The sequence below is a fragment of the Urocitellus parryii genome, chromosome 1 (assembly GCF_045843805.1).
Source record: "Urocitellus parryii isolate mUroPar1 chromosome 1, mUroPar1.hap1, whole genome shotgun sequence".
Lineage (NCBI taxonomy): Eukaryota > Metazoa > Chordata > Mammalia > Rodentia > Sciuridae > Urocitellus > Urocitellus parryii.
The window spans coordinates 239,617,613-239,642,500 of record NC_135531.1 but is presented as its reverse complement, the minus strand read 5'-3'; the positions used below and the strand labels follow the sequence as shown (position 1 = coordinate 239,642,500).

At 35.2% G+C, this 24,888-nt stretch overlaps 1 protein-coding gene across 1 annotated transcript in view; it reads right to left on the bottom strand.

The window, feature by feature from the left end:
- Positions 1-7,474: 7,474 nt before the first annotated feature.
- Col3a1 (collagen type III alpha 1 chain) overlaps positions 7,475-24,888 on the bottom strand; it is a 37,496-nt gene continuing 20,082 nt past the window's right edge. Inside the window, exons 22-51 of the mRNA XM_026389035.2 lie at positions 24,303-24,401; positions 23,953-24,006; positions 23,705-23,803; positions 23,242-23,295; positions 23,074-23,127; positions 22,711-22,764; positions 22,120-22,173; positions 21,756-21,800; positions 20,925-21,023; positions 20,731-20,838; positions 20,444-20,497; positions 18,947-19,000; positions 18,803-18,856; positions 18,059-18,112; positions 17,226-17,333; positions 16,882-16,935; positions 16,554-16,607; positions 16,187-16,348; positions 15,961-16,068; positions 14,869-14,976; positions 14,099-14,152; positions 13,906-14,013; positions 13,361-13,414; positions 12,868-12,975; positions 12,399-12,452; positions 12,195-12,302; positions 11,030-11,324; positions 9,870-10,057; positions 9,262-9,504; positions 7,475-8,553 (exon numbers count right to left, since the gene is read on the bottom strand). Coding sequence (XP_026244820.1) covers positions 8,407-8,553; positions 9,262-9,504; positions 9,870-10,057; positions 11,030-11,324; positions 12,195-12,302; positions 12,399-12,452; positions 12,868-12,975; positions 13,361-13,414; positions 13,906-14,013; positions 14,099-14,152; positions 14,869-14,976; positions 15,961-16,068; positions 16,187-16,348; positions 16,554-16,607; positions 16,882-16,935; positions 17,226-17,333; positions 18,059-18,112; positions 18,803-18,856; positions 18,947-19,000; positions 20,444-20,497; positions 20,731-20,838; positions 20,925-21,023; positions 21,756-21,800; positions 22,120-22,173; positions 22,711-22,764; positions 23,074-23,127; positions 23,242-23,295; positions 23,705-23,803; positions 23,953-24,006; positions 24,303-24,401 — 2,889 coding nt within the window. The 3' untranslated portion in view covers positions 7,475-8,406. The remainder of the gene's footprint in view (positions 8,554-9,261; positions 9,505-9,869; positions 10,058-11,029; positions 11,325-12,194; positions 12,303-12,398; positions 12,453-12,867; positions 12,976-13,360; positions 13,415-13,905; positions 14,014-14,098; positions 14,153-14,868; positions 14,977-15,960; positions 16,069-16,186; positions 16,349-16,553; positions 16,608-16,881; positions 16,936-17,225; positions 17,334-18,058; positions 18,113-18,802; positions 18,857-18,946; positions 19,001-20,443; positions 20,498-20,730; positions 20,839-20,924; positions 21,024-21,755; positions 21,801-22,119; positions 22,174-22,710; positions 22,765-23,073; positions 23,128-23,241; positions 23,296-23,704; positions 23,804-23,952; positions 24,007-24,302; positions 24,402-24,888) is intronic.

The window sequence follows — 24,888 nt, the reverse complement described above, 5'->3', positions numbered from 1 at the left end:
TAAAGATGGAGTCTTCAGAAATAAAGTATGCCAGACATGAAAAATAAATAAAGGCATGGAGTTCTTCAAAGTCTTGACTTGCAAGGGGAGGCCCCTAGTGGGCTGGGTAGGCAATTGATTGCATGCAAAGGATTGGTGGGAGACACAAAAATGGAAGAGTTAACATAAAGAAACTTGTGAATAAAGCTACACATACTGGAAATTATTCTGGAGATGGTTGTAGGAAACTGTGATTCTCAATTGAGAGTAAAATCATATCCTGTAGAGGGCCCTCAGAAAGGGTGAGAAGGGTGTTTGTAACTGTCATTGGGGAATATTTTACACATTTCATGGATGGGCCAAGGATGATGAATATGTTGCCTGCAGGCCAATACCTTAAAACAAAATCCAAAGTGCTCACACACACACACACACACACACACACACACACACACACACACACACACGGGCGGGAGGGGAGGTGGGGAAGGAAAGAAAGAAAAAAGAATCAACAGCAGAATATTCACTGAAAGATACTGAATTGTTTCAAGCAAGTAAGACACATTGTGATTTGCATGTTAGAAAGATCACCTTGACAGAAATACTCAGGAAGAAATTTTAATTTGAATGAGAATGAAAGCAAAGAGATTCATTAGAACAATGTTAGAGAAAAAGAAGCAGAGAATGAAAAGTCAGGGGCTGGGGATGTGGCTCAAGCGGTAGCGCGCTCGCCTGGCATGCGTGCGGCCCGGGTTCGATCCTCAGCACCACATACCAACAAAGATGTTGTGTCCGCCGAGAACTAAAAAATAAATATTAAAAATTATCTCTCTCTTTCTCTCCTCTCTCACTCTCTCTTAAAAAAAAAAAAAAAAAAAAAAAAAGAAAAGTCAATGTCACTGCAGACTGAGAAAGAGCTGCATATGGAAACAGAATAAAAAAATCTGATGAAAGAGGGAGGAGTCAAGGAAGCAGGGATTTTAGAATAATTCATGTTTCTAGTTTAGGTATTTGGAGGAAGGTGATGGAATTTACTGAGAGAGAATGGATAAGGAGGTGGAGGATGTACATGCCGTGTTTGTTGGAGTATCCACTAAGCGATTGGTCAGGGTTATACTTAAAGACCTGGGTGCCATCCCACGGGGTAGTTGTTGGGTTTTTGATGTGGATGGGAAACTCATGGTGTTTGTAAAAGGAGATGAAACATTATCATTTAGTCATAGAATCCTGAATCTTGGTAGTTAAAGGTAACTGGGAACTTTGAAAAAGAAAGGTTGAAGTCACTTCTGAGGCTCTCATGTATCTTTTATTCTCATTTTCACAGTTTCATGATTAAATTCAAGAAAATAGAGTTGAGGATAAAAGTTCTGGTTGAAAATGGAACTAGACAAAAACAGTAACGAGGCTGTGAGGCTGTTATAATAGGGAATCCTAGAGATGAAATTGTGCTAATTTAGCACAATCCTACATAATTTATGCTTGCAATTCCCTGTTGGGTTTTATTTTGAAGCTATAACCCCAAACCTCAAATGACATCTAATTCTCATTAATATTTTATGTGATTTTATTACAAATTACACAACTCTGAAGATAGTATTTATGGTTTTCAGAGAACACAATTCATCACAATTTAAGGGGTACATACCAAACACATATGCATACAAACAATTATGGTTTAATGTCATTAATATTGCAAGGAATTGGTCTCCATCCACATAATGTAAGATAAAAACTGGAGATTAAAATGGTAATAAATAGAGGGAAGTATAACTGTGATGGTAATGTGAACAATTTTCCCAGTCCTTCCTTAGTTAGGAGATAGATCTTATAATGAAAGGCAGCTGGAGATACAGAATGATCCCAAACGTTAGTCAATTTAATGAGAAAAATGCAACATAAATTGAAAACATCTGTAGTTAGAAGTTGAGCCTTAAAGATTCAAGAGGATGTTGACGTTCAAGCCCCTCCCCGAGACATCTGACCTGTTTCTTTGCACATTGCTGTTTTGAGGGCTCTTAGAGACTTTGACTGCCTATTTTAAATTGTGTTTTTGCTGACTCCACCAAGCATAGATTCCAGGAGGGTTTAATTCAAGACAAAATTTGAAAATCAGGCCCAAATCATTTTTGTTAATCCCATTAATGATGCCCTCCTCTACAGTTCCTCGCTGGCCTCAAAGCCCTTGTTGGCCCTGAAAATTAAATCCGCCTTTTCTTAATCCATTCAACGCTCCAGGCTCTCAAATCAAACTCTTGATGACGCTTTCACCACATCCTCCTTTCCACCATGTACACACCATGCTGTCCTTTTCCCCTTTCCTTTGAAAGTTTTGCTCCCTAATGATTTCGTTTTGGAGCCAGATGATTTCATCGGCCATCTGTAGAAGGATGATTTCCAAATCTATTTAGCCGCCCCTGACCTAGTATTCTCTAATCAGTCACATATTTTATCATGTTCAGCCACCCTTCCAAATGAATCACTGTCGGGTCCAACTGCCACGTAGGAAGCTGTGAGAAATACTGGAGTTGTGTAACTTGTCCACTTAGTTCTTATTCAAAGGAAACATCTCTTGCATGACTTTTGAAGTCCTTATTCAGCTGTCCCCATTTTCCCTCTTTAACCTAATTTCCCAGCACAACTTTCTACAGGGTGACTCTTCAGTCGAGTCCTTAAAATAAATGTCCTTTACTACATTTTAACCTTTACTACTTGTTAAGATTAAGGTTCTTTAGTTTCATCTTCTCTAAAGTGTAGATTCATGCTTCTTTCTTCCATAGTAACTATCTGTTATGTTTTGAATATGCTTTGTCTCCTTCAAAACTCATGTTAAATCCCTGTTAGGAGATGTTAAGAAGTGGGACCAGGTGGGATCTTTAAGAGGGGAAAGGTCTGAGACCTACTCCTATCCCCCTATCCATGTGATTAATAGATTAATGTGTTTTTTTGTTTGTTTGTTTTTTGTTTTTTGAGAGTGGATCTGCTATATAAGCCAGTTTGGCTAAGTTTCTGTCTTGTTCTTGTCTAACACAATGTGACACTAACAGTGTCAAAAACACAGTGTCACATTGTGTTTTTGCATCCATCAGATGCATCCCCCTTGACCTTGAATCAGAACTGTGAGTGAAAAGAAACCTCTGTTCTTTATAACCTTCGCAGTCTGTATTATTAGCAACAGAAAACATAGACAGTATCTCTTCATTGCCTGTAAATCTGATCATGGCTCCCATATTTTCCTTGACTTTGTGCTCACCTTAAACAACACACAACCTTCTGGTTGGTATTCAAAATCTTTATATGACTCTACATTGAGAAGCAGATGGAATAAGATTTAATCACTTTGCCATTTTAAGCTCTCTGGTCTATACTCTATTTCTGGCCTTATCGCTGATAATACCATCCCACGAAACCTATACTCCCTCTGAAACTGGGATTATTGCCAAATATAACTCTCAACTCTGCATCCCTTTCCTTAGAGTATTTTCTGGGGGTATTTTGTTTCCCTCTCTAAACAAAAGCATTCTATCACTTAAAGTCTGCCTTACGCACCATCTACTGCATGGGTTTTTCTTGAGGGCCTCCAAGTAGATGTGATTGTTTCTTCCTTGTGCCTTTATAAACCATTCCATCTTTCTAATATAACACATATTGAATCTTGTGACATACAGTGTATATCTCATCATATATTGCTGTATTTCATGCTTTCACATTCTCCTTTAATCTTGTGTATTTTTTATAAACCTTGCCCTTAGTAATTACTCAATAACGTTGCTGGATTGAATGAATTTGGGTAACCTGAATTCTTCATTGTCCCTTGGACATAGAAATCATGGCTGCTTCTATTTCCCCTCATTTTTTTTTTTGTGTCTTATTCTGAAATGGCCTTCCTTTTCCTACCATTTAACTAAACAATACTCCTATTTTATCCTAAGTTTTATCTTCTTAAATAACTGTCCAAACAATGTAATTATTACTGAGCAATAATCCCTTTTCTGTTCCACCATCTTTGTCTCTTATGGTTAGCCCAGCACAATGAAGCACTTAATTGTATACTGTGAATACTTCTGTGCCATTTCATATGGGTTCAACTTACCTATTCTAGACAACACATTTGTAAAGGAAAGTGACTCTGTGGCATATTTTTCTCTAGTGTTTAGCAGAGTACTGAACATGGAATAACATATAGTAGATAGTATGGTATTCTACCTACATTCCCTCTTCGAAACCTAAAGTATTCATCTACCTTTTTTTTTTTTCTTATAAAAGTCTCCTCCTGCCTCCTGAGATTGGCTTTTTGGAATTCAAAGTTCATTCTGGAATCTGACTCTAGTTATAAATCTGGAGACAATAAGCAGTGCTGGGAATGAGACATGAAGAGAATTAGTCCTTTCTTATGAACATCTTGCATTTTAAAAATAGCAGAGATATTACCAGGCAGGGAATAGAGGTCCTATTTTATAGGGGTCTTGTAGTTAAAGACACTTAATGTGAAACAGAAATGTTTCAAAACGATTCTTCCATAAGCCTTATTCAAACTTCAAGGGTCCTGCCACTTCCCAGATATGGAGCAATCATCAACTAGAGAATTAGAAAATTTAGATTTATGTTGAAGTTTGGTGATCTGCAGAGTAAAGATTTATATTTGGCCTTTGTGCAATTCTTGGACAAAGAGATGAAACTTTTAAACAATATTTATGTTTTTATTTAAGCACAGAGAAAGGGCAGAGATTTCCTTTTGTGCCTTAAGCCAAGAAGTTAAGGATTTGAACTTGTCATTTTCTTTCTTTATATTACTGAGTAAAAACAGCCACACTCATATGCAGTCCTGCAGTTTCTCGTAAAATCAAATGTATCATTGTGTAGTGGAGACCCTTGTCTCCTTGAGACTTGACTTTAAAGTGCAAAACACTTTGTGTGACCATAGAGGATTAACCCTCTTTCTATGGATTTCAAAATTCTCTCTCCTGGATATGAGCTAATTTTTTCTACTTTTACCCCAACAAATACAAATGGTTGATCCTGAAATATTTTCATTTTCTTGCATTTCTACTGTCTGCTATCTCTACAGTTACCATCTTGATTCTTAGATATAAACATCCTAAACCAACTTTAACTGACTTATATTGAAATGCAATTAATGCATTTTATTCAGGGCAATTCAAACAAAGGTATAGAATCCAAAATTATAAAATCAACAAAAATGAAGTGAATGCTTGTTTTCAAGGGAAACTTCAAAATAATACTCCAGAAGCACCTGGTATTTCTGGAATAAACACTGAATAGTGGATGTCATTTATGGCACTATTGCTCAAACTATGTTTGAAATCTGACTTTTACTTCCTCAATTACAGCTGTGACAACCACAAAAATGTCTTTTCTATTCTTCATACTTTTTGTGTTACTACAATGGTAGATGGAATGGTATCTCCTTAAGTAAATTCATCTACGAATTCCTAGAACCTGTGACTATTTTTCATTGCATGAGCCAGGAAGGAATTAAAGTTGCTGGTTCGAATCAAGACTGCCATAAGGTGACCCTGAAATGTGACAATTATCCTGGTTTATCTAATTGGGCTCCACATTATCATAAAAGTTCTTATATGTAAGAGGAAGGCACAAGAGTCAATATCAGAATGATGTGATGTGGGCAAGACTTGGCCAAATATTGCTAGCTTTGAACATGAAAGTGGATCACAAACCATGGAATCTGTGAAGCCTCTACAAGCTGGGAGAGGAAAAAAACATAGTTTCTCCCTAGAGTCTCTCAGAAGGTACATAGCCTTGCTGGACACTTCTATTTTAGACAAGACCTAGTTTAGATTTTTGCAAAGTAAAATATTTAGACTCCAGAAATGTGAAAAAAAAAATTATATGGAGTAGAAAGTCACCAACTTTGTGGCAATATGCTACGGCAGTGATGAGAAACTAATACAAATATCTCCAGATTCAAACTTTTGGGTGTGTCTGTCAGATTTACCAAGCTCAGATCACATGCCTAAATCCTAATTCAATTAAAGACTGGAAAAGAAAATTGCTTCTAACTTCAAATAAAACATTGATTGCAAATTTCTAGCAGTAAGATAGGGCTTTAAGTGCTTGGGTAGGTACTGAATAAATGAATAAGCGAAAGAATAATAATTTTAAGTCTTCCTTTATCTGAATATTATGTATCAATTACACATAATATGTTAAGGATATATTAGTAAAATAAACTACTGTCTATGATATAGTAGTTACAAATATGGGAAAGGAACGCTGTATTTCATATGATTCTCTTTGTTTAAAATAAAACGCTAAGAAATATAATTTGCTAAGCCATACAACTGGCTTGTGTGCACTGCCTCTTTGTGTATATATTTAAACATTTATATGCATTAAAAACTTATATGTAAATAATATATAATATTGTGATATATTATTGAATGAAGAAAATTAAATTCAATAAAACATTTCTCAAAAGATGCATCAGAAGCTGTAAACATTGGTTGCTTCTAAGTTGGAGGAGAAGTAGACAATGAGTCTTGATATTAGGTAAATTTTCAATTTTGAAAGTATTATTGTTTTTCTTAGTGACATAGAGTGATTAAATCTCAAATTATAAAGTTAAGTATTCAATATCATACTAATTTTATTCATGGTGACTATAAGGATAAGAACTTGATGGTGGAGGGGGCTGACCCAGGAGGTCAAAGTGACAGCATATAGAGATGGTAGAAAATGCCTCATCTTGAAATTATTTTAAATATTTTTAGAAAAGTATTAGTTTAACTTTTAATGGGCAATAAAATTTGTGTGTATTTATCATATACAACATGATGTTTTGAAACAGGTATACATTGTGGAATGGCTAAATCAAGCTAATTAGCATATTCGTACCTTATCTACTTCTTTCTTTTTGGTGAGAACACTTAAGATCTACCCTCTTAGCAATTTTCAGGAATACAGTGCATTGTTGTTAACTATAGTCTTCATGTTGTACAAAATCTCTCTCAAGTTTATTCCTGTAATCTGATTCTAATTTTCAGTCCTTCAACCAATATCTTTCTAAACTTGTCTCACCTATAGTCCCTACTGATACATTATTTCTCTTTAATGAGTTCAACTTTTTTAGATTCTACATATGGGTGAAATTATGTGATATTTTTCCATTATTCTGAATAGTAAAGTGTTTTGCTGGATCAGCTTCCTCCCTGATCATTCCCACTTTAGTGACACCCTATTTACTATGTTACCATTCCTGGAGACTAATCCTTTCAAACAGAATGCTCTCAGTTTTCAATATGCTCCAAGAACTCCACTAAATATGATCTAAAAATCTGCATGATTCCCTCTTGAGCATTCTCTCTATTCTGAACATGTTATATACTTTCATATTCTCAAAAAGTTGTATTATTAAACTTGAAAGTTAGAATTGAATCTATTTTTCAAGAAAATCATTAGAGTTCTTGGGTGTAGACATGTATTCGTTAGACCTGTGAACAGTGACAAAAACCAGGAGTGTTTCATTATGATATTTTATTATGGGTGTCTGTAAGAAAAAAAGATCAACAACCACATACAAGCTTACAAAGGAAAATTTCAAAACATTCTCCGTGTTATTGTGACAAAAGCAGCCCCGTAATTTGTTTTTCCTTGTTGATTTTTACAGGATGAAGGGACAAATTCCCTGTGGCATGCCAATTAATCTTTCTGATGGGAGACAGGTACAGACATTGTGCATTCATGGTTTTAAAGCAGAGTTCTGAAAGTGAAAGTTCATTAGCACCATAACATGTGTCTTTAAAGCCTCCCAAATGTTTTTCATTTTCACCAACAATGACAAGTAAAGAGAGAAGCACCTTGAAGAGCATTTGATAGCCAAAATGAAGATAACTGTGGCTTAGAAAATGTTTGCTTAAGTTTTTGGACTACCTTTTTTTTTTTACCAATATTCTAGGAAATTAATCAATGAGATTCATACATTTGGTCATCTTATACAAATTGCTCAGTCTTCTGGGACTCAAAGAATTTATTTGTTTCTGACCAGTTGAGGTAGTTAAAGAGGGAGGTCATTTCTAATTTCATGTCTGACTATTTCAGAAAGAAAGATTATCTTTTACTGGTGAGTACAATTATTTCTGTACAGATGGGCTAGGATTCAAGAATGTAACACAGTGTTATTGTAAGAGTGTTGAAGTTTATTTATTATAGCACCATTGAGACATTTTGAAATTGGAATTGGTAAAAAAATAAAACAAAAAGCATTTGAATTGTATTTGTAGAACAGCAAAAAAAAAGTATCCTTTTTTGTCAAATTACACTTTTTCCAAAAATTTTGGAAATAAATAACTGGAATTTAGTTGGTCACTTGTACTGGTTGACAAGGTTAGAACAAGAGGAACACATATGGAATGTGGAATTTTTTTGCTGGAGTTTCAGATAGAGTTTGGCTTATAGAAAGCAAACAGGGCCAATGTCCACACCAAATTCTTGATCAGGACCACCAACATCATAGGGTGCAATATCTATAATAGGTAGTCTCACGGCCTTGCGTGTTCTATATTCAAAGACTGTTTTGCTCCATTCCCCAGTGTGTTTCTGTAAAAAAGATCAAAAAAGTATAAGTGATCATGACTTTACAATTACTTAGAAATTTCCTTATGACTAAATTGAAAAATATTTTTCTTTACTCAGGAAGTTTTAGTGTGCCATGTTATCTTTTATATATATGAGACCTGCTTTATTTAAAATTTTAATCCTTTAGTTGCTAAACAATACTCTTAGTCAAAAGTCTCATGGGACTGGAGGGTAGACCCAGTAGAAAGATTGCCACCGTCCTCCCAGTTCTCCAGAGGCCTGGTTCTGGTTATTGTTACCAGGCATATATTTGCTTACTAAAACGTGGACTGATCATCCCCAGTGGAACTTGCTAACATTATCAGCAAGATCTTCCTTTGTTCATAAATGCAAATAACACAAGATACATTTGAAGTTAACCTGAAGTTTTAGAAGAGATTGTGCATTGAATTCATATAATAACTATTATGCAGAACATATAGAACCATAAAAATTATCACAACCCAATTATCTAGTAAAATTTATATTACTGCTTTCCACCTGGAAGTTAAGATCTATTTTTGTGGTATGTAACGTTCTCTGCAGTGCATTGGTAGAAGCTATGCCAAATTCACAACAAATGTCATCTTTTGTTTGCCCTGTTGTTTTTATTTTTTTTCATTTCAAAAAATGATTAATCAAGAAATGCTAACTGCAATATGAACTATGTAGATAAAACTCATTACTTACAGTGCAACCATCCTCCAGAACTGTGTATGTGAATTTGCTATTTCCTTCAGCCTTGAATTCACCTTCATTTGACCCCATCAACTTCAGGGCTTTCTTTACATTTCCACTGGCCTGATCCATGTATGCAATGCTATTCTTGCAGTGATATGTGATGTTCTGGGAGGCCCGGCTTGAGAGAAGTCGGAGATATGCCAATTGGACATCAAGCACATCTTCAGGAAGTTCAGGATTGCCATAGCTAAACTGTAATAAGGAATAAATAAAAATGATCAAACATTATAATTTTACCTTCATGTAAGAGCTTCATGTAGTAATAGTATGAATGCTGCAATATAAGCTATTAATATATAAATATAAATATCTTTTTATGGTGTGCCAGAGTAAAATATTCTTAAGAAGTGAAAAAAAGATGTTTGCCTGCAAAGTAATTCAATCTAGTTTAGCTCTTATTGAGAGGAAAGTTATAAAAGCATAGTCACCTCAATATACAAAATCCTTTGGACTCTTCTATGTATTAATTAACATAGCTTTGTGATGCACAGTTAGGAGGAACAGAATATCTTGGGTAAGTAGGGATGACTTACTTCAAAAGGTATGTCCTTTCTTACCTGAAAACCACCATCCATGGACTCTCCAAACCAGACATGTTTCTTCTCAGCCCCAGTATCTGTCCACCAGTTCTTACGTGGAACAGTCAAAGGACTAGCCTGTATGCATGTTTCCCCAGTTTCCATGTTACAGAATACTTTGATAGCATCCATCTTGCAACCTTGGTTAGGATCAACCCAATATTCTCCTGAATAGTCAAAAAAGAAAAAAAAGTACAATAGGTATTGTTAATAAAATCCAGTAATGAGACTTGAACCAGAATGTCTTTGTTTACTGATAAGACATAATAATGTCAACTGCTAATGGTTTTATATTTTATGTATGGTATATAGAGAATATTTAAAATGAAATTACCAAGGTAAAAAGTTAGCTTTAACTGTAGAAAATGGCAAAATAAATATAATGTCTTGGTTTTGAATAATGGAGATATACTAAGCCAAGAACTTTTGATTGGTGTATATGATGTTGTAAATTCACTTCTTTTCTTTTTAAAAAAATGAGTGAATATATAATGTGAATTTGTTTAACAAAATAAGCTGGTTGTCTAATCCAGAATTATGTCAACCTATCTAAAGCTATTTTAATTAATTTATACAAGTGACTCAGACCAAGGCAATACTCCATATCTAGATACTTACAAGCTTGAAATAATTTTGTTTTTAAGAAATAGTTAACTTAATGTGTGAAAAACCTTCCACTATAACAATATTCTGTATAATTCTTTAACATTTTTTCATTTGTTTCTAAATTTGAAATTTTTAGTAAGGAGACTTTACAACTAGTTAAATTATAATACATACACATAGCAATAGCCAAATTACACTAAAATGATGCATATTTAATCCTGAGAATGCAATGACATTATGTCACTTTATCACTCACATCACTCTGATAATATTCAGAAATATACTAAGCTATGATTTGCATTACAATTTCTACAAAATTGTTCTTAAGTTTTTCTATATTTGAAATATTTTGAAGTTATTTATGTTACACTTTAAATATTTTGTCACAGCATTTTCAATTCAGTTAACAGTATTTACTAATTTGGCTTAAAAATATTTTCCATTCATAGTGAAAGTTTTCTCTGTCAAATTCTAAAATAAGCAGCTTTGTCTTTAGTCCTGTGGCCATGAGTATTTAAGACTCTCAAACATACCACTCTTGAGTTCAGGATGGCAGAATTTCAGGTCTCTGCAGTTCCTAGCAGGGTTTTTACGAGAACCATCAGGACTAATGAGGCTTTCTATTTGTCCGTTAACAGATTTCAGTGAAGACATAATTTCTTCAGTGTTGATTTTGAAATCCATTGGTTCATCTCCATAATATGGTGCAAAACCACCAGATTTTTCACCTCCAACCCCACCTAGGGCGGCAGCCCCACCACCACAGCAAGGACCAGGGGCACCAGGGGGTCCAGGAGGGCCTGGTTGTCCTGGGTGTCCTGGAGAGCCCTAGAATAGGTAAAAACATGGATCACTGAAGTGTTATTGCTTGGTTGCCGCTGAAAGATTATGCCACTCATCCAAGAAAATGCATTGAAAACAACTCATATGTTGTGTCATAGTTACTTTAACAAATGTTCACTTGGGTACTTTTATAGTCACATTATTATAAACTTAAATAACTATAATTCACAACCAAGAAACGTATTGTTCCACTATGTAAATGTAAGTAGTGTTTAAGAATATATTTTACTCTATCATTTGTCTGTATAAAGAATGTAGGCAAACAGCCCAGAAAACACAACTCTAACACTGTCATCATAGAGGGAACAAAATAAGGAAACCTAGGTTCTGATCCCAAATTTTCCATTAGCCTAGAGTCATTGGGTTGATCACTTATTTGTGTTTTCATTGCTCCATGCATAGTTTGTAGATATAATGGTTTATATTTCGTTTACCTTAAAGGTGTGAAACAGGAATGTATTAGAAATGATGGTATCAGTAGCAATATAAGAATCACAACAGTGAAAGTTTAGAAGTAAATTCACTACATACATGCAAATTGCCATGATTATCCCAGTTGTGAGTTCTAGAGAATGAGATCGAAACTTGCCTGGTTCACTTGGTTAACTGAGCAGATAACATTATTTTCAGTTACCAGTTATCAAACTATAAAACCTTTTTTTCCCCTTGTTCTTATAGTTTGGAGGAAAAAGTCTTAATGCAGTCAAGAATGTTTTCGAGTTATTGCTCGTTTTCTAAATCAAATTATTACTTTGTATTTAACTCAATACATCAGTTTGATAATATTGTACAGAATTTCTGAAAATGTGAAGATTGCAGAAAATTAAATATACACATGTTCAAGTGATGTCTTACCTCAGATCCTCTTTCACCTCTGTTACCTCGAGGCCCTGGTGGTCCAATGGGACCTGGATGTCCAGAGGTTCCATCTTTTCCAGGAGGTCCATGAGGTCCAACAGGTCCCTAAGAAATTATCACAATATTATAAAGTTAGAATAACTTCCTATAGTGAAAACATTTTAAAATGTGGACCTTCCAATGTATATCTGTAGTACTTACTCTGGGGCCTGCAGGTCCTGGACTACCAACAGCACCCTGGTGACCAGAAGGACCCTAGAAAGAAAAGAAGGATAAATATAAGTGACAACCTTAAAAATTTTTAGGAAACTCTACATTTATTATCAGATCAAAAAACCATGGTGATCCTAATGAAATGTGCTTTTCTTTTTTTTTAAAGACACACACACACACACACACACACAGAGAGAGAGAGAGAGAGAGAGAGAGAGAGAGAGAGAGAATTTTTAATATTTATTTTTTAGTTTTTGGCGGACACAACATCTTTGTTTGCATGTGGTGCTGAGGATCGAACCCATGCCTAGTGTTATTTCAAATAAATTCTTGAACTATTTTTAATCCCTTCTGGCAATATACTTTCAGAGATGGAAAGTTTTCTCAGTCTTTAAATTTTTCTCCACTCATCAGTTAAGTGCATTCAAGGAGATTTTCTAACAATGGATGTACTTACAGGAGAACCTGGGGGGCCTGGATTGCCTGGGAATCCTCGATGTCCTTTGATACCATTAGAGCCACGTTCACCAGTTTCACCTTTGTCACCACGTGGGCCTTGAGGACCCTTTAGAAATATGTTTAAAATTAAGGCCATATACATGCATACACTTTGAAAAAATAAAATAGAATTTATAGAAATTAAATCTCTTGTATGGCATTCTAGTTAGAAATCCCCATGAACAGACACTTCACACATTCATGAAACAATAAAGACTGCTTTTTGTGGTTGCTTTAACTTTGTGCTACTAAATGCATGGAATCCCAATAACTGACGTTTATATCCTTGACCTCAAGGAATTTTTAGAACCTGAATTGTATTCTGTATCGCCAAAGGGGAGTTTATATTTGTTCCAAAGTTCTATATTGTGTTATTCTCTCTTCCTGACCATGCCAGAAAATAGAATATTTCCTGCACTATATGATGAGTTAAAACACAGAATGAAACTTACAGGAGCACCTCGGGAACCAGCAGGACCAGGAGCACCAGCAGGACCAGCAGGGCCCTGGGACAAAAACAAACAAATGAACAAATAAACATAGAATTGTTTATATTCATTAGTACAAATTTGTTTTGAAAAGTTAACAATTTCATTGTGAAGGAACAATAGCATTCATTATTAGAATTTAATTTGATTTGTCCTTCAAAGTCCTTTTCCTATTTGTATCTATACACGGGGGGGGGGGGAGGGTCTAAACTGGAAAACTAGACAACAGTTCTATTAAATTTAGTTTTGTATTTACTCAGCATACAGATTGTTGTTCTGATTAACACTGTTTCAGATTTTAGATAGGGATTTTTTCATTGACTAAATGCTAGAAACTCCTATTACCTCTTGATTATTGTATTTGCCTAAGAACCACTAGTATAAGAACTGTAACACAAATCAGAACAGATATTTTGGTCAGAAGATTTGACCTTCTATCTTCTCATTGCAAATCTTTTTCATTGAGGAAAACAGACAAGTAAAGAGAGGCGGTGCTGATCAGGACTCACAGTTTCTCCTCTGTCACCACTCTTTCCAGCTGGACCAACAGGACCAGGTGGGCCTGGATGACCAGGAGCACCAGGGGCACCAGGAGAGCCATTTTCACCACGATCACCCTGGGGACAAATTCACAGATCCAAAATAACTGAGATGATCACGTGCTTATAGTACACATACTTATGATTCATGTGTTTGTTATACCTTGCCACCAGGAGCACCATCTCGGCCTGGCAGACCGTCTGATCCAGGGTTTCCCTGATTAAAAGAGAGAGAGAGAGGGAAAGGAAATAAACTTCCTTCAAACCATCCAAATACAATATAAACCACTCATTCTTAATGGGGCAATATAGTTCTCAAGGTGTGGAAATCAGTTCTTGGGCAATAAATTGTAGGTATTACAAGGCGGTTTGGCCCTTCAAAGCATCATAACACCTGAACAGGTATGGAGTATTTATAGGATACTAAATTTTATAAGGTGGAATAAGGTGATATAATTAGGAAAAAAAAGTTTGAGAAAAAGTGATCTGATAATGGAAGTCTACTTGATAATTCCACATTTTATACATATATCAAAATATCACATGGAATCTATTCACATATACAATTAAGATTTGTCAATTTAAAACATTAATTTAAAAATCTAAAATACTAAGAAATGACTAATTGCAGATAACTGAGGAACATTTCATACAAAAAAAATGTCATAAATTGAGGCTCTCTCTACTAACTTGTTTCTTAATTTAGCTACAATTCATATTTTCTCATGATTATTTATTGGGTCAATATTAAAGATCAGAGCCCTTAAAGGCTATTCTAAGTTGCAATAGGAAGAATATATTATTAGAGAAGCAAAGAGAACTTGGCTACTTGGCCATATTTATACTCTCAGATATTAAGGCTCAATTGTTTTTCTCTTTAAGTAAGTGACTAAATTCTGACTTGTTGAACATCTCCTAAGAATTGCTACTTACATCTCTTCCAGGTTCACCAGCTGCACCAGCCAGACCAGGGAGACCTTGGGGTCCAGGAGGACCACGTTCTCCATTGTGGCCACTAGCACCTGGTTTCCCACTTTCACCCTGTGTACAGAGGAGTAAAAGATATTACCTTAACTCAAGAAATCAATTAATATGGTGTTATAACATCTCTTTATTTTTCATAGAAATATCTTGTTTTACTCAATTTCTACTGAAGTTCTTTTCCCTACACTATGCCCACCATGGGGCAAAATTAGAGGGGGAGCAAGCTTCTTGCATTTTCTCATTTGTCCAGTGACTTGGGATATTAAGGGAATGCATAATTACACAGATTATCTTACTTAGAGTACATTCTAAAGTGAGTTGTATAAATAGACAGGAGTAATGCAACAAAATGTAATGGTTTACCATCGAAGAACTATAGTTTTATGGTGACTATTAGACTAGCTTTTATTGAATACTTTTGCTATATGAAAACTATACATCTACTGGTTATACCATACAGATTGAGTACACTTAATATTAAATTTTAATCTCCTGACAATATTACTTGACATTTTCAAAAGAAATGCTTACAGTGATAATGTGAGCACAAATAAAAATGAAATTTGATTACCCTACTTACCAAATGGAACATTTTAAATGCTATGTACTAAAATATTATGGTAATACTAGTAAAAGTAAATGAAGACTGCAAAATGACTAGAGTAGATGGATAATAGGTATCAGTTAAAGACTTTCATAGATTTGTAAGCAAAGAGTGTTACTTCCTTCAAGATTGACAGACAACAAGCTGAAGAATATTCACAACTTTCTTAACAGCAGTATTTGAGATGGTAAGATTATTTTTCTTTGATATTAATTTGCTTGTGTTTATATTTAAAACTTGATAATGATTTGCCTGTTTTTGTGTCCTGGGACCATTTAATAAAATTTGTGTTTCTGCAAATCTAAAAGTATACAAAAAGGGAATCCTTTAGAGAGTTTGAACCTATGAAATGAAGACTTCTCACACTTGATAGGATGAGGTGATCTCTGAATACTATCAAAGAAACCAAGAGTCCAATGAAAGATGACTGCACTCACCTTGATACCCTGAGGACCAGGACTTCCTCTAGGACCTGGCATGCCTGGTGGTCCTGCAAGACCCCGTGCTCCTGTAATCCCTGCAATTCCAAGTGGGCCTGGAGCTCCCTGTTGTGACAGACAATGAAGACTCAGTTCATCTTTATGTGACTATGCTTTCTTCTATTGAATTTATGATGGAGAGCAAAATAGTACTGTCAATTAATAGAGCAATGAAGCCACTCACCGGAGGTCCCTGGGCGCCAGGTGGTCCCTTCTCTCCTGGTTGGCCAGCATCACCTTTCGGTCCAGCTACTCCAGGGTTGCCAGGAGAACCACTGTTACCTGCAGGACCTGGGGGGCCATCTTTGCCTGGAGCACCACTGGCGCCTGGTGGCCCTGGGTTACCCTACACAAAATTGTTGGAAATTTAAATGTGAAAATTTAAGTATTAATGAAAAAGTGAATTTTTCTTTCCTTTTTTTTTAAAACCTTTTTTCAGGTAATTTTGTATGGGACTCAATTGAAAGTAGCAATATGTGTTTCTTGTCCTATAGCTATATGAATGCTCTTTCGGAAGTACATAATGAAAAAAAGAGTTATTAAAAACTTACATTATTGCCAGGAGGACCAGGAAGACCACGTGCACCAGGAAAGCCAGCAGCACCCTGTGAAATAATAGTATATATGTATTTTTTTTTAATTTCAAAAGTAGAACAAGTAATGATTCACCGGAAACAAATATAAAGTATAAGAAATGTGATGATATCAACATTCTACCTTGAAGTCACATATGGTTAGCTTTATCTCCTTGAAATTTACTTATTACTCATCAATAAGTGATAATAATTTCTATGTTCACTTTATGGCGCTAATGTCTTTCAAACAGTTCTTTATATCAGTCAATGCTTTTCAATAATAGTTAAGAGGATCAATACTTACAGGACCACCAGGACTGCCACGCTCACCCTTTACACCTTGGGGACCAGGAGGACCCTGTATGAATGGAGGGAGAAAAGGGTTATTGAGTATAGCACCAAAAAAAAAAAAAAAGAAAATTGACAGAAGCATTTAACCTTCAATAACCAATAAACTTATGAAGATTAAAATAATTAATTAATAATAATTAAATGTGGTCCTATCTAGACTGCTGCAGCCAAGATTCAAATTTAGAATTATATGCCTATGAAAATTATACTATGAAAATTATGGCATGCTGTGTCAACATGAAGTACCAAATTCCTGATAAACCTGTGTTTTCCTTTGAAGGCTTAGAGAGTACTTACTGCAGGCCCTGCACCTCCAGGGGGCCCTGCAACTCCAGGAGGGCCTCCTTCACCTTTCTCACCAGGGGCGCCTCTTTCTCCTTTAGCACCAGGCTCACCATTCTGACCCTGAAAGCAGAAACAAAGGCCTGTTGGCTGACATCCTTAACAACACACTTGGCAAATCCTTATTTCTTTTCAGAATATAGCATTCTTCAGATGAAAGAAGTTGAAATAAAATAAGAACATCGAGCTCTCGGAATCCATGCCAAAGTAAAGGCAATCAAAATATCCTCATGATAGAAAAAATTTATTAAGAAAGCCTGAGGTGTACATAATTTGCCATTAGAAAGAAAGCCTTTCCAAGGATTTATGCATTTGGAAATAATTCCTTTGATAAAAACTAAATTTAGAGAAAATTTTAATTAACATCATCTGATAATGGAAGAACTTTAAAGACCTTAGACACTTTTAAATCCATGATGTTGCTCTAGCCTCATTACCCAGACATAAATGCAGGACAGGTGATTTTATTTCCATTTTTAATAGAATGAGAATATACGGGCTGGGGTTGTGGCTCAGTGGTAGAGTGCTCGCCTAGCATGCACAAGGCACCGGGTTTGATCCTCAGCACCACATAAATGTAAAAATAAAGATATTGTATCCACTTAAAGCTTAAGAATAAATATTTTTTTTAAAAAAAAGAGTGAGAATATATGTGAATTAAAGAAACATAGAGGTAAAATAACTTCTCAGGGAATAAGTGGCCTTATAAGAAAGACTAGAACCCCAAAGTTGAATTATATTTCTGTTTTGCAGCTGTGTGATATACTTGTTTAAACATGCATACTTACGGGAGCACCAGGGAAGCCAGCAGGGCCAGGAGGTCCATGCTCACCTCTCTCACCCTGCAGAGGAAAATATCCTCATTAGTCACAGCGACGACCTTTCCCCCCAGGCAGTGCTTATTGTCCCCTGTGTCATCTTATTTTTCTTTTAAACAGGAAATGTGCAAAGATAACACACAGAGTTTAACTTCTGATGTCTTTACCACGTCTCAGCAAAATTCAGAGCAGACAACACCACAGCTATTGATTCTGTCTGCCTCTGACCATGGTTATTATTTGCAAGAAAACACAAACTTTTAAAATGTTGAAATATTTAGCACATTTAATTATCTAACTTTCAGAAATCTAAGCATTTAAAAATAGGGTAAAACGGTTTATTGAAAAATCAGTTAATTAAAAAAGTCTATTAGATATCTATCTTGAGTCTTAACCCTGGAGGTAGAGAATTTTTAACCTAGAAAGACTGTCAGGTAAAGGTTCTGTAGGTTTAAGAAACTCATTTATAAGTGTATATTACTTGGGCAATTTTAATTCTTCCAGAGTTATTCAGGCAAGAAAGCATGGCTTACAAATGTCTCTTGTGGATTTTGTCATGTGTTCCTAAATATAGAACTCCAAATTGAGGCTCAGGGTATCTGGGGCAGAATTATTAAAAAAAAAAAAAAGTGGGGCGGGGCAGTGGGGAGGCAGAACAAGTAGCTATGTCCTGTGTGAGGTATGAAAATAGGTTGAAATGTCTTTAACACTTACAGGGCCACCTCGAGGTCCAGCGATACCTGGAAGTCCAGGGGCACCACCTTCACCCTAAGAAGAGAATAAACAAATATTGTCTCCATCATGCATCCAAAAGTCTAAGTCATTTTATTCTTGTTAACAAACAGTTTTATGTGCTACCTTATCTCCAGGCTGACCAGCGGGGCCAGGGGGACCAATAGGACCAGTAGGACCCTGAGGAAAATAAAAATGTACTTTTAAATTTTGAAGATAAAACACTTCATTTTCTCCATATTATTCAAAGAGAATGTTTACAACTTTTCATCAAATAAACTAGATAATATGATTTCGTTTATGGCTTGAATGTTATGCTAATCACTGTGTGTAGTGATTAAAAAGTTTAGTAAATAGCAGATTCTCTGAGGATGATCCTAGAAAACAATAGGACTCAGCAGCAGTTTATTGATTCATTCATCATTTTTATCTCTATTGTAGAAGATAAATAGGATGTGATGAGAGATCTTGGCATAATGTCTTTTTAAAATTACATTCCTTTAATTCAACTGCTAGGTCATTTAAAATGTTTACTCAAAGTACCATCACTCACATTACATTTTGAAACTTACAAATATTAGTTTTATCCATATATCTATATCCATTTATACATAAATGATTAGGCATTTAAAAATAATTGAATGATGGCTTATCTGTCTAGTCTGTCAAAAGTGAAGTATACATGAATTTCTTTAAGAGGATTTCAGTAAATATGTCTATGAAATAACTTAGGTTTATTTGAGCCAGTCTAATCTAGATGTTTGTTAATGTGAATAGGATTTTTATAATTTCTTGTATGTTTTTAACTTTTATTTTGAAGTGGCCACAGATTTGCAGAAGGATACAAAGACATGGATAAGAAGTTCTGTCCACCAATATTCATATCTTACAGAACTATAGTAAGATATTAAACCAAGAAACTGACATTGGTGCAATCCATCTAGATTTCAGCAGTTACTTATGCAGTCCTGTGTGTGTCATGTGTGTATGGCTCTGTACAATTGTATCATGTGCTGCCTGCCATGACTACCCCAAGACACTATGTCATCAGTGTACCACCTTCTTATGCCACCTCTTTAGACCATATCCACCTCCTCTCGTTCCTAAATCCTTACAACAACTAACATGATCCACAACTCCTTAATTATGCAATTCTGTGACTATTAAGCAAGAATGAGAACATGCACTTTGTATCCCTTTGAAGTTGACTTTTCTTCAGTCAGTGATGTCCTTGAGGTTTGTATAAGTTGTGCATATCAATATTTCGTTCCACTTATTGCCAATAGTATTCCATGATATGAATGTACCATGGAATTATAATGTTATTTAAAATAAAAACGTTTTTTAATAGCAATATTGATTATTTTGGATTTTAGGTCTCATGATGACATTAATTTTAGACCTTTATCATAGTTTCGAGGGTTTTCATTTTTAGGTCATCAAAGAATGATCAGGTAGTGATAGATGTAAACTAGTAACTTACATAATCAAGTCATTTGGGTTCTTTTAATGCCGAGAAAAAGGACAAAGTATAGTTCTAAATTTATTATGAGGAACTGAACTAAGGGACTGTCCCATACCACACATGAATAAGGCCTGTTAATCCCAAATGTGAATGCTCACCCTTGGACCATCTTTTCCTGGCGCACCATCAGCACCAGCACCACCTGGTTCACCCTGTCAAATAAAACCAATTGTCATCAGATAGATTGTAAGTATTCTCAGTGAGAATCTAGTAAGAGGAGCAACCCTCAGGATTTGCTGTGATTAGGCATTCTGATCCATCTCAAATTTTACTTAGTATAGAATGATAACATTAATTTTGAAAGCAGATTATTTCTGCTATATGGCTTTCCTTTAACCTACAATATCTATTTCATTACATAATTAAGAGAAAAACGTGTCAGTACCTTATCACCTTTTGGGCCAGGACCTCCAGGACCTCCTCTTTCTCCAGGCATCCCTTGCAGACCAGGAGAACCAGCAGCACCAGGTGGCCCAGGGGGACCAGCAGGACCCTGAAATTATGGGAGAATAGTAAATGGAAAGAAAGAAATGAAATGTGTTTTCTAAAATATAGGGGAATTGAATTCTGTGGCATTACCTTTCCTCCTTCGGGGCCAGGGGGACCAGCTCCACCTCTCAGACCTGGGGTCCCTGCCAACCCAGGAGGCCCACGTTCCCCAGGAGCACCAGCATCACCCTGTCATAGGAAAATGCAAATATTCAAGTTAGAAAATCCAGTGCTAAAAACAAAACAAAGGCAACTTAGATTATATAATTTTGATACAGGCTACTAGGTTCTTCAGATATTTTTGAGCAGTTTGGAAATTTTTATATTTGTAAAAAATATTTATCAGTTGTATAGAAACTGAAAACTTAAACAGACTAAACAAGGAAAGTCAGATTCTTGTTCTGCCTAAGTATTAGTTTTCTTTGAAAAATTTATTATTTTATTCGCTTGGTAAATTTTGAAGTCGTTCTACAAATACAATTTTCCTATAGAGAATTAATGCAGTATTTGCCTTTTGAGATTTCAAGCCCATGGCTGATTCTATACTGTTTATTATTACTGTCAGAGAATTGGATTTTCTAGATGAAGCAAATTTAATGTATTGGAAATGTCTTGAGCTTCCCTAAATGGACTTACCAAACATTTAAAATGTTGATTTTCTAAAGAAGTGCTAGTTTGGCTTAACATTTTTTTTTTTTTAGAGAGAGAGAGAAATTTTTTAATATTTATTTATTTTTTTAGTTTTCAGCGGACACACATCTTTGTTTGTATGTGGTGTTGAGGATCGAACCCGGGCCGAACGCATGCCAGGAGAGCGTGCTACCACTTGAGCCATATCCCCAGCCCTGGCTTAACATTCTTAAAATGCATTACAAATGAATTACTGTATAATGAGGAAAAAGAGAGAAACCGATAAATTACCTTTCCTCCGGGAGCTCCAGGAGAACCAGCTTCTCCCTTTGGGCCCTAGGAAGTGGGTATTACATGATTAAGTCCATATCAAAATGCATTATGTAAATATAAGCAGTAAATATATACACCTTGTTTGTTCATCTTGTAAAATTGTTTAAATCTTGAAGTTTTGTACTCTTTATTTAGTTCCTTTATTTTATAGTAAAATTCAAACATTCCAGGTGATTTTTAAATTATCATTTTTGTTTTGATAATGAATATTTCAAAACTAAATATCACAACTTATATGCCATAGCATGAAAAAGTGAAAAAGTTAATAATTGATGCATGATTACTATTTATTATAAGTTTCTAAACATAAAATGGCACTTACTGGTTCACCAGGTTTTCCATTTTCTCCTGGAGGACCACCAGTTCCAGGTAAGCCCTACAGAGAGACATATTTGTATTATGTGATCACTTCAAACAGTGCTTTCCATATAAGCATATTTCTTCAAGGTATTCAAAGAAGTTTTCATAGTATTTCTAGAGATATACAGTTTGTGCTACTCAAAATCCAATGACAAAGATGAGATAATAATATCTTCCACGCCTGTGCTAATCTCTTTCCTATTGCTATATATAAAAATGAGTTGATAAAAATGGCAAGACAAATTTAGTTACATGGATTTATATTATAATGAAAAATAAATGTGAACACACAGAGCTATGAGTTTAATTCTTTCTTAGTAACTTAATGTGTACATTCTGAAATAGGTATTGAAGACATGTCAACCTCTTAACATTGACCGGCATTTTAGGACTGAAGACAAACTTATCAACTAAACTTTGGATAAATTCTAATCTATTAGGTTCACAAAAAAATTCGAACAGCCAATTCACTCAACAAAATAATTATAAAAGCAAATTATATGATTGTCTGGTAAAAGCAAGTACCAGTGATGTCTAAAGAAGAAGATCTTACTTGTAATCCTTGGGGACCAGGAGGTCCTGAGTCTCCCTTGTCACCAGATGGCCCCTATGTAGAAAAATATAATGATACACTCCATTACAAAAGGCCATTTCATCTTAGTCTAAGCTTGACATTTTGGCAGGCTTATAATTTAATTTAAAATAAAAGGGTGTGAAGAGGGGAAGTCTGGGCTGTGAAAGCAATCCAAGGAAGACTATTACCATACATACTATTGCAAGCTTTTAACTAGATAACTAAACAAATTCACAATTTCTTTGGTAAATTACAATGACACAGTGTCAGAGAGAGTCCAAAGTCTTCCCCCTACCCAAACTCCACCCCACTTCCATCTCTAATTTATGTGAGTCAACTTACAGTAGGTCCTGGGGGACCCTGAGGACCAGTTTCACCATTCTTTCCAGGGGGACCCTAAAGACAACAAATTAGAGGAGCACAGTTAATTAGATAACAAAGAGAAGTCCTAAGGGTGGACATGAATGCATCTAGGAGAAGGCTAGAAATAAGTAGATGAAAGGTACCTACCGGAAGGCCAGGCCCTCCAGGGCCACCTCGTTCTCCATTCTTGCCAGGAGCACCCTAAAGAAAAAAGTGACCAATATTTACCAATTTAAAGAAAGATCACAAATATCATATGGCCTCTTACAGATGACCATAAACAAATATTATTTGTTTTATGGTCAAATAAAACCCAAGTTCAAGGTATATATATATATATTTTTACCTCCTATATTTTTTTTTACCTTGAACTTGGGTCTTATTTAACCATAAAACACATACATTTAGCATTTAAATTATCCATTAATAGAAATAATACTTTAAGTCATACTTTAAGTCATTTATTACACATACACACACAACCAATTATATATTTAGCTCCCTTCCTATATGCTGCAATTATACTTTTCCATGTTTTAAGGAAAGGACTCAAATAAGAACAAAGGCTTCCTGTAATATAATTTTTGAATAAATTAATAAAGGAACTCACATCGTTTCCTTTAGGACCAGGGAAACCCATGACACCAGGCTGACCTCGGGGACCAGATGGCCCAGGAGGACCGGGGCGACCACTTTCTCCTTGTGTTCCCTGATGAAATAAACAATTATATTAATCAAAGTTTAATAAATACCTGATCAAAATATACAATATAGAGAGGTATCTACTCAAGGACAGTTTAAAGTCTACATTGTTTTTTGGGGGGCTTATAAAATGAGATATTTTTAAATTGTACATACGGGAGGTCCTGGTTTTCCATCATTGCCTGGTCCTCCTGGGCTTCCAGGCATACCCTAAATGAAAGAAATCAGTTGTCAAGTGATTTAAAATAAACTTTTTAAAAAATACAACACAACCTGTTTATACAATTCAGATATTTCAACTTACATACATGGCCTCATATTTGACACTTTGTCTTTTTTCTTTCTATAAAGCATCTAAGTGTTTTATTTTCTATTCTTTCTTAATCTGCCCTGGCCTTAATTTCCTTAAAAGAATTTTATTTTGTTTTGACATGAGCTTTACAAAAATTCATTCATCTTGCCTTTCTTTTGACCAAGTTAAAATGTCACTCCAACAAAAACCCTACCCTCATTCCTGGACTTCCAGGGGCACCATCTCGGCCAGGTTCTCCAGCTGCTCCTCTGGGACCTGCAGGGCCTGGACCACCACGTTCCCCAGCAGGACCCTAAATAGTGAAATAAATTAACAAACTTTTAGAAGAGCCTTCATTAGCCTAGACATGAACAATATTTAAATTGTAAGTATAGAACTTATTTGGCTAATATGTTGCTGACATCTTCTTCAGAAAAGCAGTTATTTTAGCATGAATTACCATTTTGAAAATTTTTTTTTAAACTATGATGAACATAACGTCCTTAAAACAAACAATATTTATTTGGCTTAACGATATAGTTCCATACACTTAAAGTCAAGTATCTCTAAAGATATGAAATCATTTTTTATATTACTTTAGAGCTTTCAAAGGATTTTCAGGTATTTTATTTTATCTCATTTTTGCAATGGTGTTAAGTGAGTTCCAACTCACAGTTAAGTTAAAATATTCGGATTAAGATTAAGTGACATTCTTTAATTACAAAGCCAGGAAAGTGGCTTTTGCATTCCAAGTTTTACATTGGAATTTTTAAAATTCATTGCCTTTCAGAGATTTAGGT